Source organism: Garra rufa, chromosome 12, assembly GCF_049309525.1.
Source record: "Garra rufa chromosome 12, GarRuf1.0, whole genome shotgun sequence".
Taxonomy (NCBI): domain Eukaryota; kingdom Metazoa; phylum Chordata; class Actinopteri; order Cypriniformes; family Cyprinidae; genus Garra; species Garra rufa.
Window position 1 is genome coordinate 13769577 of NC_133372.1, and position 15578 is coordinate 13785154.

Consider the following 15578-nt stretch of genomic DNA (forward strand, 5'->3'; position numbering starts at 1 on the left):
CCTACTTCCAGACTACTTAGTATTCAAAAATAGTATGTCAAATGAGATGCACAGTTTGGATAAAATATGCAATTTTCAAAAAGTGTGTGAAAAATGTCCAGATGACCTGCTAGTTCTGTTAAGATTCTCATTTTGCTATCCCACTAGGCCATGGGAGAGAATTTGCCAATGACAGAGAACAGTAATGTGGCTGACATTTTAGGTCACATGACAAATCCAACCTGTTGGATATAGATGTCCATATACTTGAAGAACATACTTCTTAACAGTTCAGACGTACATATGCTACTTTATTGCTTTACTTTAATACTTTTATTCATTAGAACTGTACCAAGGATGTTGGTATTAACATCCATTGGCATTGATTCTGACAGCTATTAGCCAATTCTTAGAGAATAGACCACCGTTTCTTACAGTAAGTCAATTGGGGGCCTATATATAATTAATTAGTCTGTGTCTTTCTTTCTTTCTTTTATTAAAAAATTAACATTATTTTAAAAAATGTAAACAAATGTCAAATTAAAACTTCTAGAAACACCAAGGTCATGGTTCTATTCACAAGTGTTTGCTAAATACATAAAATGCATCTAAAGTAGCAATAAAGTACCAATATTTGTGTATATATATATATATATATATATATATATATATATATATATATATATATATATACACACACACACACACATTTATATATATATATATATATATATATATATATATATATATATATATATATATATATGTATATATAACACTCTTATTAGAGTTTTGTTTTAAACATTCAAAAAAATCTAAATTTGTAATCTAAAATTGTAAAACTTTAAATTTTACAATTCAGTTATTTCTGCTTAAGAATGTTTAAAAAGTTTTTTTTTTCAAATATATTATGAGTCTTTAAAAATTGATTTAGTTACAGTGTACTTGGAAAAATATTTTATATTTGGTATTTTAATAACTATTATTAACTACTAGTATTTTAATTATTTGCAAAAACGGATAACTCAAAAATAAAAAATCTAATTTCAAAAATCATGTTTTTAATGATCAAACTGCAGTTTGATTGAGATTAATTGGAATGCACAATGAAAAAAAAAACATGATTTTGGAAAATTTTAGTTAGTTATCTGTTTTTGCAAATGAACTCTTTATACAGACAGTAACAGGTAATAATTGACGATGAACAATGGTAAATAATAATAATAATAATAATAAAGGAAGTATGAAATACATTACAAACTGAAAATAGTTTTGATAAGTCATTAAAGACAAGAATTGCAAACAGATAATGTTTTTAGCCTACAGCTTTTTTGTTAATAATGTGCTCAGATTATTTTATGAAAACAAAAAAGAGAGGCCTGGAATTTGAATATTTGGATTTGTGAATGTGGAATCTTTCCTACCTCTACAATCTGTCAAAGTGAGTGATGAACGACCTTGCTTGCTTTCAGGATGTGATGTAGTCTTCACTTCCTGTGTAAGCGCGAGTCGTCGAGCCAACATGGCTGCCTCCGGTTGCAGAGGTGTGAGGTCGATTTTATGGATGTATGGGAGCTGCGGGAAGAATTTATGTGTGTCCCGAACAAAGACGGTTTCGCAGGTGAAATGCGTTCTTATTTTTGCTCCGGTACAGAGCTGTTTTTGCGACTAGTCAGTACAGGGATTGATACTGATGCTGCTGAGAGTATCGTGTCCTTGTAACATTACAGTGCTTTTGGAGTCTGAATAAAACGTGTAGATTGATAGGATGGAGTGGTGTTCTCCCGTTTCACTGCATACATATTGCGTTAATAACCTGCACTATTTGAACGGTTTATATTCTGTATTATATAGTACAGTATGGCTTGACATGATGTCCTCTGTAATCTGTCAGACAGCTAGTAGATAACGCAGTTGCCGTTTTAATTCAGAAATGAAGGCAAGATGATAATCGTTAGTTTTATTTTGAATATTATTTATATTAAATAAAAGCTTTTTCATTTTAATATTTTTTATACTTATTGATGTTTCATTATAACATGTGAGCTTGATCACCAAGGCTACTTCTAGCCTTTGTTTATTGTAGCAATTGACTGATTATTTTTCTTAATTCCAGCTGCCAGTCAGACAGATTTGTGTGTCATCCACTTTATGGAAGAAAAACCTGGCAGCAGCAGGCCCTCAGAAATTCACACAGGAGTTCATTGACAAACAGGTGGAGGTGTATGAAGTTGGCAAACGACATTTGGCCAACATGATGGGGGAAGACCCAGAGACATTCACACAAGAGGATATTGATGTGAGTTACTATTCTATTCTATGTTCGATTTTATTCTGTTATTTTCTGCACATATTTGTGGCCATATTTTATTTTACCAGAACCATCCATATTATCTTTTATCTCCAACAAATAAAACATATTTAACAACATCATTGATACAGCAGTACATCAGATCATGAATCCTAAAGGCGGCATGGCACAAAGTAGTATCGCATCCTTCATATCTCCAAAAAGTCCTTAGTTTTATCAGATTTATAGAAGAAATATACAGGCTTATGATTCTCTCCGAAAACAGCCGAGCTTAAGAGTCAGGAGCACTTGAGCACCGAAACCAAATTTGATGCAGTTTCATTTACCGCCTACAGTTTCTAAGCATTACCAGGATCCCTTATCCATTGGAATGCTCTATCTTTCAGTATCAAACAATTTGCAAATCCAGTGTCAAACTGGGCCTTGTTTTTAGACATTCATTACCAAGATGATGGGAACAATCAAACACACTTGTGAAACTCCGTTGATGCCCCGGAAAAAAAACTGCATCCTCTGTATATGAAGTGACCATATAAGGAATTCCACCCTTCCAGATGTCATGAAGAGCCCCAAAAAAATTTCCGAAACTTGTCCTTTGTTCTACATTTAAATTGTTTTTAGATACTTTGACCATGTTTAGCATGAGAATCCAACTCTTTAACAGTGTAAATACCCCCCCCCCCTCCCCTCTAGGAAATAAGGCATGAGTATGGACTGTATACCTTCTGCTTTAGCTGTTAACCTGACATGTGTCATTTGTTCATAGTCAAAAAGATATTTAGCAAGATACAGGCTTTAGAGAGTGTTATTGCTTTGTTAGTATTAGTAAGTGTAGTTTACATATTTGACTTTTTATGACGGGTGTTGGAATTATTTCATTTTACAGCAGCTCAGACAATAAGCTATGCCGGCATTAAAGACTTTTATTAATAAATCTCTCTGAAATCTAAATATATACTTTTTTTCTTTTTAAATTATTTTTTTGTAACATTATGTTTTTAAAGGGGATGTAACACACACATAGTTTCTGCAATTCTGTTAATCTTGAGTACTAAAGGGTAGTATTGCATCTTTCATATCTGAAGTAGGGCTGGGCGATATGGCAAAAATGTAATCTCGATAATTTTTTCCCATATTGAACGATAACGATATACATTTCGATATAAGCTGTTGATGTTGCCAGCTTTCAAATAGTATCCCAACAATGACTAAAGCCACAAAAATGAAAGGGTTCATTAAATTACATTTAAAGGATAGTTTATTAACAAAAACAGATTACAGATTTGGCCTTAAAAATTAAAACAACTTACTAAAATAAATTTAAAAAATAAAAGTTGTGACAGTGTATGGTAAATGAGAGTAAATGTACAAAATGTAAACATAAAATTATTGTAAAAACAATTTGTAACAATTATTTATTTATTATTATTATTATTAACACAATTGTTTATTTTCTCTATTATAGGTTGAGCTATTTAAATTAGAGGCAACCACTGCATTTTGAAACAATCTACAGTATAAATAACAAAAAATTACGACACAGTTCTTTCTTAATCGTATTAAGTGCAGACAATTCAGCCATAATCTAAGTAGGCTACTCTCTAAATATTCAAAGTGCAAATAGAGACCGAATATGTCGAGCATGATACAGAGCTATAGACATACACAACCTATCATAGCCTACATACTAATAACAGCCTAGATACGTCATGTACAGGGCTCTGAACCGGTTTAAGGAACGAAAACGAAAAACGAAAACAAATGACATTAAACAGGAACGGGAACAAAAACGAAAACAAAATCAATTTTAATCGTTCTGAACAGAAACAGAAACAGAAACTCCAAATTAACCGGTTAATAACGGTATTTTTATCGTTCTCTTTATTATATCAATTTGGCAGACCAAAAACATGAATTCAAATTGTGTGCGCAAATGAGACGGTGACGCATACACCGTGAAATGCCCGCGAAGCAGACGTCATAAGCAGAGCCCTTTCTGATGCGACGAGCTTAAGGTTACCAAGCACCTGCTGTTTCATGTGCAAAGGTATGTTTAGGTTTAAGTTATTGTAGCCTAATTATGGCTATGCATATTAGGTAAGGAATAATTAAGTCAACAGGTTTTTATCGCAGATTAAGCCGTGTGGTCAGAATGTGAAGCGGATGGTCTTGAAGGGGCTTATTTCGCTATAGTATTATCAAACAAGAAAATTGTTTAAAAAAATGATTAGCTCATTTGTAACGCGTTTCCAGGCACAGCCGTAGCCAGCTATGAGGTCACCGAGGTCTGGCCATTGGTCATTTTTGTATATTCAAAAATAAAATGCCAAGCTCTCTGAATGATTATTAAGCCGTTTAAACCACCTCATATCGCATGAATGTTTGCAATTCATGTTGATGCGAGAAGCTAGCGCAGTGAACGGGGCTTGAGAGCGCGTTGAGTGAGAGCGCGTGTGCAGCCTCCGTTTGTTGCCAGATCCACCTATTATACGTGTATTTTTCCAATTTAGTGTGACACTTTGGGACGTTTATAAAGTGGAAAGTAGTTACTGATATATTAATCTTGTTTAAAAAACACAAGCTTTGAACTTATTTCGGATATCTTTTTCTCTCTTTTTGTAATTGCTTGTTTTTCGTAGCAATATCTGGCAACATTGTACTTTCATAAAAAAAATCTTCTGACGCTAGGCTATATCAAAGACTATGGAATACCATCTTACCATTTTACCATTCTTAAAAGGACTTTGGCTATATGTAGTGCATTTGAGGGTGTTAATATAGCACAATTTTTCAAACCCTGGTTGTGAACTCGTTTACTTTCGGTTTTAAAGACAAGAAGTTCAAATGACACGAACACGGAATTTGGTTTAATCATTTGTAAACATAATGCCAAACATGTTATTAAAAGGCACACTCTATCTATCTATCTATCTATCTATCTATCTATCTATCTATCTATCTATCTATCTATCTATCTATCTATCTATCTATCTATCTATCTATCTATCTATCTATCTATCTATCTATCTATCTATCTATCTATCTATCTATATCTATCTATCTATCTATCTATCTATCTATCTATCTATCGTGCTGTGCAATAAAATAACGTTATTAACCGGTATTTTTTCTAGAAAACCGTTCTCGGAACGTATTGTTTAATGAGGAACGCAAGAACAGAAACGTTATAATATCGATTCTGCTCGGAGTGAACCGAATGGATTTTTTTTTCCGTTTTTAAGCCCTGGTCATGTAGCCTAATTTGCGTGCATTGGGGAGTCACTCTCTAAACAAGGGGGATTAAAATTGCTTTTGAATGCGCGTGCGTTTTTTGCTTTCGGTTTCAGTTTTAACAATCGCGCCAAACTCTCAGCTGAGCTAAGAGTCACTTTTGAGGTAGCCAAACCACTTATATAACGGAATTCGTGCTACCTTTTTTGTCGACAATTTCAACATCTTTGGATAATAACTCGAAGTTAGTTTCACTTTCGTCGCTGCTTCCTCTCTCTTTTTTTTGTCTTCCTGGTGTTAAGTTTGCTTCACAAAGTGCGGTAGGAAATGAACTTTGTACTTTGACGTGCACACGCACGCTGTACGCCGATTGGCTGTTGTCGCATATTTCTACTGTGTGATTGGCTCTTAGATTAATCCATATCGAGCAAAAAATGTCTAGAGCCTATCATCGTTATTAACATAAATTTTATCGCGATTCGATATGATATCGTTTATCGGCCCAGCCCTAATCTGAAGAGTCTTTAGTTTTGTCCGATTTATAAAAGAAAGGCGCGGCTGTACCGCTACTGCGTAGCGAATGTCTGCAAGCTGTGACATTGTCATAAATAATTCCCTTTAAAGGGATCATATGACATTGCTAAAAAAAGAACATTATTGTGTATATTTGGTGTAATGTAATATATACACGGTTTAAGGTTCAAAAAACATTATTTTCCACACACCGTACATTATTGTTGCTCATCTCTGCCCGCGTCTTTACAAAGCTCATCATTCTAAAAAGTGTGTTGTGCTCTGATTATCCAGCTATTCAGTGCATTGTGATAACAGAAATGTTATGCCCCATACCATATTTTAACATTGTGTCCTGGCGCGATGAGACAAAGACAATAAAAGCCATTATAAACAAGGTATTTGTTGCATCCATTGGGGACATAATTACTGATTATAATAACCTATACTATCTTTTTATGCATTTTGGCGCACTGCGGGGACGATACTATGTAAACATAAAACCAGGTCTGCATTTGTGATCGTAGATTCAACAAAAACAAGTGCTACTCTACACTGCTCAAAACTCGAATTTGAATAGTCAGTAGCAAATTCTTTAAATATAAAAAACATACTTGGAGGCTGTGAGTCAGAAGTGCCAGACTGTCCTTGCGAAGTTCTAAGGGCGGCAAACTCTCCCAGGTTCAGAAAACAGTCCTTCATAAAATGCACTGCACACACTCTAATGTTTGTTTTGTACTGTTATGGAACAGTGTTTTACCACTGATTTCTAGTTGTGCCCAAACAAAGTAGTTTTGCTTTCGCAATGAAGTGCACAGTGTCTCCGCGACATGGCGGCTGCAACAATACTACAGCAAGAATAAAAGTTATGCAATCAGTCTTTGCGTATACATTCGGGCGGTGTTATGCAAATCTAATATAAGGCATTTTAATAAGGCATTTTAGGAAGCTTTTCTTTGGGTTTGAGACTTTCATCTTTGCAACTTTACAGATCTGAATGCCCCAATGTACATCAAACAAAATCGAAGAGCAAACTGATATGACATAATCAGGCCGTTTCGGCAGTTCGAAACAACTCACCAAAACAAACATTCTGGGGGAGTTTGTTTTGGCTCCTAAACACCTTTGAGTTGAGTTACCATTGGTCCATGGTGATTACGCAATCGGTGGGTGTGTTCTAGAACTCCACTTTCTTTGATGTGAGATTTTTTTTATTACTGCTGCTGTTGTTGTTCTTTCAATAAGCATTTTTAAAGGGATAGTTCACCCAAAAATTTTATGTTTATCTGCTTACCCCCAGGGCATCCAAGATGTAGGTGACTTTGTTTCTTCAGTAGAACACAGACAAAGATTTTTACCTCAAACCGTTGCAGTCAGTTGGTCATATAATGGTAGTCAATGCCCTGGACTCCTCTGCTTTGAGAGTCAGGCAAAACCAAATTAAACCCTGCATCTCATAACGATACATTGTGGTCTTAAGACGCCAAACTATTGGTCTGTGCAAGAAACTGAACAGTATTTATATAATTTTTTTTTTTACCTCAGATACAGCGCAATGTCCAACTGTCCTGAGCGCGTTCTGAACAGCCGGTGTGTGACGAAGAGCAAACAACCATAACTTCAGTCGATCAGGCTCAAAAGTTGGGAGTTTTTAATCGGTTGCAGCAATCAGGATAAGCACAAGTAATGACCATTTTGAGTAGCTGTTGTATACACAATTTTTGGTGTCTTAAGACCAGAGGTTGCGTTAGACTAACATTGTCTGTCATTTTGACGGACAGGGTCGTAAAAATTCCGTCATAATCTATTAATACCCGTCATTTTAATTTTCATATTTATTTATAGTAACACATTTAATTGCTTTTATTTTTGTTTACATTTTCATTTTTAATTGCCAACCTGCAGGACAATATAGGCTTATGCATTTATTTTGAAAAGAACGAACAGATGAGACTGCCTAACTTTTCATGTTCAACACCACACCCCGCACCAGTGACAGCGATTTTAATATATTCTATTTTTATGACCAATATCGATTCGTAAATCCCAGTCGATCTTTTGGTCTATACTGTTTTCATTTGATGAATGTACAGTACATAGTACACCTCCCATCCAATAAATCGCTATAGATAAGCTTTGTTACTTTTTATATGAAACAAATTCTCAGATTTCAAATTATGTTTATTTAATCAGGAAATTCAAGCAATAAATACCATTTTGGCGCTCTTTCATGTGGCATGATAGATTGTTGTACAGTGTTGTTTTTGACAACCATCTTAGATTTAGTCTTAGTCTTTTGGACTAAAATGCTTCTTAGTTTTAGTCAAATTTTAGTCACTTCTATATGTGATAGTTTTAGTCCAATTTTAGTCGACGAAAAGTCAAAAAGGTTTTAGTCTAGTTTTAGTCAAAAAAAGGGGAAAAAGTAGTCTTTTAACAAATTAATGTAGGTCAGTATGTATTTTGCTGTTGGGTAGTGTCACTTATAAGTTCTGAAAATAGCAGATCTATAGTTCAACACAATGTGAGCTTCCGGATCGACTATTTTCACCAATAATGAAGGAATGTTTTAGAACATAAAAGACAAACAAGGATGGAATGCTAAAACGGCTTGCCATACTAGTATAGCAAAGAGTATTTAATGCTAAAACGGCTTGCCATAGCGTCAGATACTTTTTAAGTTTTAATCGGCATGCACAATAAGCAGAAATGTCATGCATTTTAAACGTCTGACGGACCACCCACTAACATTTTCGTCTATTCTCGTCTCGTCAACGAAAACTCACACACGTCTCGTCATGTTTTAGTCATCAACGAGCCATTTTTATCTCGTCATCGTCTCGTTATCGTCATGAAAAAAAGTGGCGTCAACTAAATGATTTCGTCATCGTCATCGTTGACAAAAACAACACTGTTGTTGTATAGTCTGGGGATTCGCCTTTGCGTTATCAAACGCATAGCAAAAGAGCACACCACCAACTGGACAGGGGTGGGAATTACGGCTACAAGTTACAGTAGATCACCCTCAGCGTAATGTCAAAGTGACGGACGACCTTCATATTTTTCCGTCATTGATATAAAAATTCCGTCAATGACGGACAATTTTCGGTTAATGAGACCTCTGCTTAAGACCCCAATGTATCCGCAGGGTTTAATTTGGTTTTGTCTGTGTATGTTTTTTTGATTCTCATATCTGTAGAGCACATTGACCACCACTGTATGATTGACAGACTGCAACAGTTTGAGTTAGAAATCTTTGTTTGTGTTCTACTAAAGAAACAAAGTCACCTACATCTTGGATGCCCTGGGGGTAAGCAGATAAACATCAAATGTTCATTTTTGGCTGAACTATCACTTTAAAAGGTATACAATAAATCAAGTGCCAAAAGAACATTAAATAATAAACCTTTGTTTTTATTAAAATTAAATCATGCCTCCAGATAAAATATAAAAAGGTGTAATAAATTTACCCACTTTAATAAAATAAATGACACAAACACAAACAGATTTGTCATTGAGATGACTCCTATTTTTTTTTCTCCATATCATGCTAAAGTTTTCAGACTATGAGCCATTCACACTTAAAGGACTGATTATGGAAATGGAATGGTTCTGTGGTATTGCAAATATGATATTTGACTCTTAACTGCTGCTAATCATTATTCTTTTGTCTATAACGTTCTGACTATTGGTACCCGTCTCACACTTGGATACACTTCTTCATCACATCGCTGTTGTGCGAGTGGCGCAATACATATTTATTAATCTACACCCCACCCACCTCCAACAGCGCGGGGGTGTTGGAATTTTTTAATACAGTATATCGTCGCTCAGTCTATTCGAATTTCATTTTGCTTCCAAACGAAGAACGAAATTGAACTTCATTTGAAGTATACCGGGGCCTTTATATATGCATGAACAGCTTGTAACACTCCAAAGAAAAGGAAAACATGAAATCACATCATATGACCCCTGTAATGCTGTGTTCTTTGGGAAGCTGAACAAGGTTATCCTTACCTTACAACCAAAAACGCTCTTCTTTGGTGACATTGTTAAATTGTTGTAAAAAAAAAAATTCAAGATCCTTCTCAAGAAGATTACCAACATAACCTGAATGAAGCATGTTGATGAGCGTGCTCTTGTTGATGTGTGCATGGCACGCACTCTTCCTTTTCCATGAAATGGAATTAGACATCCCCTTAATAATTTAAAGATTCACTTGGTACCAAACCAGTACTTTTGACAACACTAATGATAAGTAAATTACAGTACGAGTACTTTCTAAATACTGTTGTTTTAAGATCTTATTCTGTTATATTTTTTTTAATCTGTGTCTTCTATAATAACACATGGAAGTTGATATTCTAGAGTAGTGTTTCTCAACCTCTTTGACACCAAGCCCTCCCATTGACCAACAACAATATTCAAAGGCCAACTAGTCCTAGTTTGTTTTTCAAAACTTATTGTAATATACAGGAACTCATAGTTTCTGTAAATAAAAAGGTAACTACTATAATTGTAATTAAAAAAATTATTTCAGGATTCCAAAAGTTTTAAGAGCTAAATGTTATTCATTTTCCTACTCTTTTTAACCAGTTAATTTACATGACTGTAAGCCATTCTTGATTTACTGGATAAGGATAAGATAAGAATTTCTATATATGTGACCCTGGAACACAAAACCAGTTTTAAGTAGCACTGGATATTTGTAGCAGTAACCAAAAATACATAGTATGGGTTAAAATAATCAATTTTTCTTTTATGCCAAAAATCATTAGGATATTAAGTAAAGATTTAGTAATTTCCTACCATAAATTTATAGCAAACCTTCGTTTTTTATTAGTAATATACATTGCTAAGAACTTCATTTGGACAACTTTGTAGGGGATTTTCTCAATATTTAGATTTTTGTGCACCCTCAGATTCCAGATTTTCAAATAGTTGATAGCCAAACATTGTCCTGTCGTAACAAACCATACATCAATGGAAATCTTATTTATTCAGCTTTCAGATTATGTATAAATCTCAATTTAAAAAAAGACCCTTATGACTGGTTTTGTGGTCCAGGGTCACATATAATGTTTATTCCTTCTAAAATGCAGATGAAGTTTTAAGACTTTCCTCATTTGCGTGACCTTTCCAGGTATAAATATCACACTTTTAAAATTAGGCTGACTCCTATATTCTGTTGTTCTTAGACAAGTTTTTTAAACTTGTTGTAGGGGGGTAAATTAAAAAAGAAAAGACATATATCATTTAGTTGGTTTAGCTTATTTGAACTCTTTTTAAGTCAATCTGGGGCCCAATAAAGGGTATATATGTCTTTTCTTTTTTAATTTACCCCCCTACAACAAGTTTAAAAAACTTGTCTAAGAACAACAGAATATAGGAGTCAATATCATTCTGATTCTTCTGAGCTAAAAGTAAAGTCGTCAGCTGGTGTGACAGCGGAACTTTTGGGACCTGCTTAAAAATTGGCATACATTTACAAACGGTATTTATGTCCAATATTTTCTTCTGTGCCAGACAGAAATGGCCGTAATTGATTTATCCCACTAATTTGGTCCAATTTCTCGATTCTTAGCATTATTCCCCAATCTCTGTCACCATTAATGAATTGAGTCCTCAGAGTAAGTGTGGCTAAAAGAAGCTGACACGTACCGTCCCTCTGCCAGCTGATCGGTGGGTAAGGGGTGGAAAATGGCTGCGACTGCAGGGCACAGAGCAAGTACAGGATGGGGCGTCTGTGCCTGAGCTGGCACCGGCGTGTCTGCCAAGCGCTTCAGCCGACATGACGTTCCCGTGAATGCGCTGAAGGTGTGAAACAGCTGCACAGCAAGCGCTGCCAGGAGGAAGTAATTAATAAAGACTGCAAGCCTCACCTGCTTTCTCCCGCTGTCTTTCGTCTACTCGCACACACATTGCGTTTGCACCCGTCAGGTGGGCTCTGACGTTCACAGAGCCCCTGCAACTGAAATTGGGACGAAATTTGCTGAGTTTTTGACAATTCCAACTTGAGCAAACTTTTAAGGAGAGTGTCAGCACAGGTTTCAGAAGTCTTGGGAAATAGCGTGTGCTGTATGATTTGCGTTTATGTCGCGTATTATTGGAGTTTGGTAGTGTGACAGTTTATGATACTGATAATACTGATATTATCAAAGTAGATTTCTAGGTGAACTATACCCTTAACATATGGGTCAATGACCACAAAGAAAAAAAGAGTCCACTATTAAGAAAAGAGAAAAAAATGGTTTAAAATGTGCCGATCTTTTTTTTTTTTTTTTTTTCATATGGTTAAAAAAAAATCATACCATCGTATAAAAAATGAAAACTAAACTGCTTCGCTACTTGAAACCTTGAAAAAAAATTTAATTCAGAAATATAAGTTTTATTCTGAAATTATAAAGTGTATTCAAGTTTTAAATATTTTTATGTACACTATTGTTCTGTCAGAATTTATACAGTAAAATATAAAAAAATACAAATAAATTATTATTATTATTATTACTATGTTAAAAACAGCTGAGTAGAATTTGTTTTCAGGTTTCTTTGAATAGAAAGTTCAGAAGAACAGCATTTATCTGAAATGGAAATCTTTTGTTACATTATAAATGTCTTTATCATCACTTTTGATCAATTTAAAGCATCCAAAATATTAATTTCTATAATTTCTTTCTGTCATTTCTATAAAAGCTTTTGAATGGTACCATGTATTATATTACAAAAGCTTTTAATTTCAGATTTTTTGGATCTTTCTTTTCATCAAAGAATCCTGATGTACTCTACTTTTAAATATTAATAATAATAATATTACATGTTTCTTAAGCAGCAAATCAGCATATTAGAAGGATCATGTGACACGGAAGACTGGAGTAATGATAGGAATAAATTGTATTTAAAAATATATAAAGAAAGCAGTTATTTTAAGTAGTAAAAAATGCAGAAGAATGAGCAGAAGGGACTTCTTTAAATGTCACAAATCTTACAATCTTTTAAAGAACAGCATTTACTTGAAATATACAACTTTTGTAGCCGTATACATGTCTCTACTGCAAAATATGATCAAGTTAATTTGTCTTTGCTGAATAAAAATATTAATAAAAAAAGACAAGCCCTAAACTTTTGAACAGTATATTATTTTTTTATTTGTAGTATTAGATCAGGACAAATACGATCACTTAGATATCAATGACTATTCAGTGTAGTATTTTGTTTATTCAGATTTTGTGTGTGTGTGCTTGTGAACTGTTTCTTTAATTGTACAGTATGTAAGGGTCAGAAAGAGGGTAAATTACGACTTGGTGCAAGAAACCTTGACTAACTTAAAAAAAAAGGTTCTACAAAAGGTGCTATCTGTTAAAACATGTATGTCCTTATCACCTGATAAGGTCAGACACTTTTAGATTTTCAGTGCAACATTTTTCATGGCACATGAAGCGAGTGGTCAGATGTCTCAAAAAAAAAACACTGTTTTGAGGGAGTAAGAGTAGCAAGTTTGTTTTCCCAGATTGGGCTTGTGTGAAGTTTAGGCAGCAGAGGTTTCTAGAACACAATGACGAGGCTAAACCTCCCTGAGGGAGTTAGGCCATATTGCTTTTCAAGGTATGAACAGGTGCTGCCTTCATCTGTCACTGCATCCTGCACCGTTCTGTCTGTTCTTCTCTTTGTGTTGCTTTATTTCACTCAGTTTCCCTCACCCTCTGGTTTTGATGGCCCAATACATGGATGTCTGTTCTCTTAGAGTGCATCTGCCATCACTTCACTTTTTTTCTTTTATGTTTTCTGTCTCTTTATCCTGAAAACAGGGTCAAAGACCCAAAGGTTGCCTTTCTGAATGTCTCATGTTATGCAAATGAAAGTTTAATGCCCCGTTGAATGCGATCACTGGAATAATTTGGTTCTTTATGAGAGTATTTGAAGTAGAAGAGATCCGTGTTTCCCACTGTCAACACACCTGGGGTGCATAGAGAGACCTCTGGGGGTACACAATAAAAATAAAATATTTTATTATCATGCTGTTGCATGTAATTTAAGAATTGCCACAAGCTGGCTATTTATTTCCCTACAGTAGCAGAGTTGAAGCCTGACTGCGTGAATGCTTGCTTAAGTTCATAAGTTAAAGGAGAAGTCCGGTGTGATATTGGCCTAAAATGTGTTGAATCATGATACCGAGTGTGAACTTACCCTTCATAGCTCATGTCGGCTTGTCCACTGCAGTCCGAAATCTGGCGTTAGTTAGCCGATGCTAACAACAGGTTGTCAATGAGGGTGAATAGGGCATCGGACTAGCCATGTAAATAAATCACTGTTTTACACCATTTACGAGGCACAAAGTAGCGCCACACTTCATTGGTAGACTTCCAAGGGCCCTGACATTTAAAACGAGACATTGAGAACTTTGAAAAAGCACTGGTAGTTTATTTACAAGAAGATTTATACAGACATTCCCCTTAGTAAAATTACCGGTCGCCGCCATCTTGAATTTAGTCACGATAAGTCGAGTGACGAGCAGGAAGGAACTTATCAGGTTATCAACTTATCAGGTTGTAGTTTCCTTCCTGCTCGTCACTCGACTTTAAAAAAAGTTTTCATAATAAAATAAAGTGATTATAAAAAATTAATAAATTAAAATGTAATTTAAAAAAAATAAATAAATAAAAGAGTATGCCTTCTAATACATGTGTGTTTGTTTGTTTAGAGGAGTATTGCATATCTCTTCCCCTCTGGACTGTTTGAGAAGCGAGCAAGACCTGTTATGAAGGTGAGATTCCGTCCTTTTTTTGTTTATAATTCATTATTTATAACATGGTCAGTATGTTCACTATGTTTCTTTCTTTTTCTTTTAGCACCCAGAGGAAATATTCCCAAAACAGACAGGTATGTAAAGGCTGTCTTTTAACCTTATCTATGTTCTTTGACACCAAATATAAGCTTTGTGATATCTGGTAATACATTTCTCTTAACCTGTTTTATCTTTTAGCTGTCCAGTGGGATGCAGAAGGACGCCCTTTTCACTTTCTGTTCTACACAGGAAAACAGTCCTACTATTCTCTGTTGCATGTAAGTTAATGCTTTACATCAGTGTTTTTCAACCTTTTTTAAGGCCAATGTACATTTTTTAATAGAAAAAAATCACAAGGCACACCAACAATCGAAACTGTAAAAAAATGTAACTCTGTAGCCTATATTAACAATATACAGCCATTCTTATCGAAGTGTCTTGAACAGGAATCAAATAAACACAAAGAAAAAAGTATTTTATGATCTTTCATATTCAGGGCTCGAAATGAACTTTTTTACTTGGTAGCACTCAAAAAGTAAGGAGCACCAAAAAAAATTTAGGAGCACCCACTGAATATTAGGGTGCACCACAACTGCCAATTGAGCAGATCAGCCAGCACTCATCCTGGCATTTCTTTTTAGTAATGCAACAAACTTAATTCTTCATGGCTGATTCTGATTGCTGATGCTTTACAAGCAAATGGGCTGACTCTAGATTCTAAAAGGCTTTTTTAAAAATATTTATTTTAAACCTTAAGCATGG

General features: G+C 34.8%; 1 protein-coding gene across 1 annotated transcript in view; it reads left to right on the plus strand.

Moving 5' to 3' along the window:
- The first annotated feature begins 1487 nt into the window (after positions 1-1487).
- The window catches only part of mrps9 (mitochondrial ribosomal protein S9), a 36351-nt gene continuing 22260 nt past the window's right edge, over positions 1488-15578 (plus strand). Inside the window, exons 1-5 of the mRNA XM_073852245.1 lie at positions 1488-1600; positions 2096-2278; positions 14733-14795; positions 14881-14911; positions 15015-15094. Coding sequence (XP_073708346.1) covers positions 1502-1600; positions 2096-2278; positions 14733-14795; positions 14881-14911; positions 15015-15094 — 456 coding nt within the window. The 5' untranslated portion in view covers positions 1488-1501. The remainder of the gene's footprint in view (positions 1601-2095; positions 2279-14732; positions 14796-14880; positions 14912-15014; positions 15095-15578) is intronic.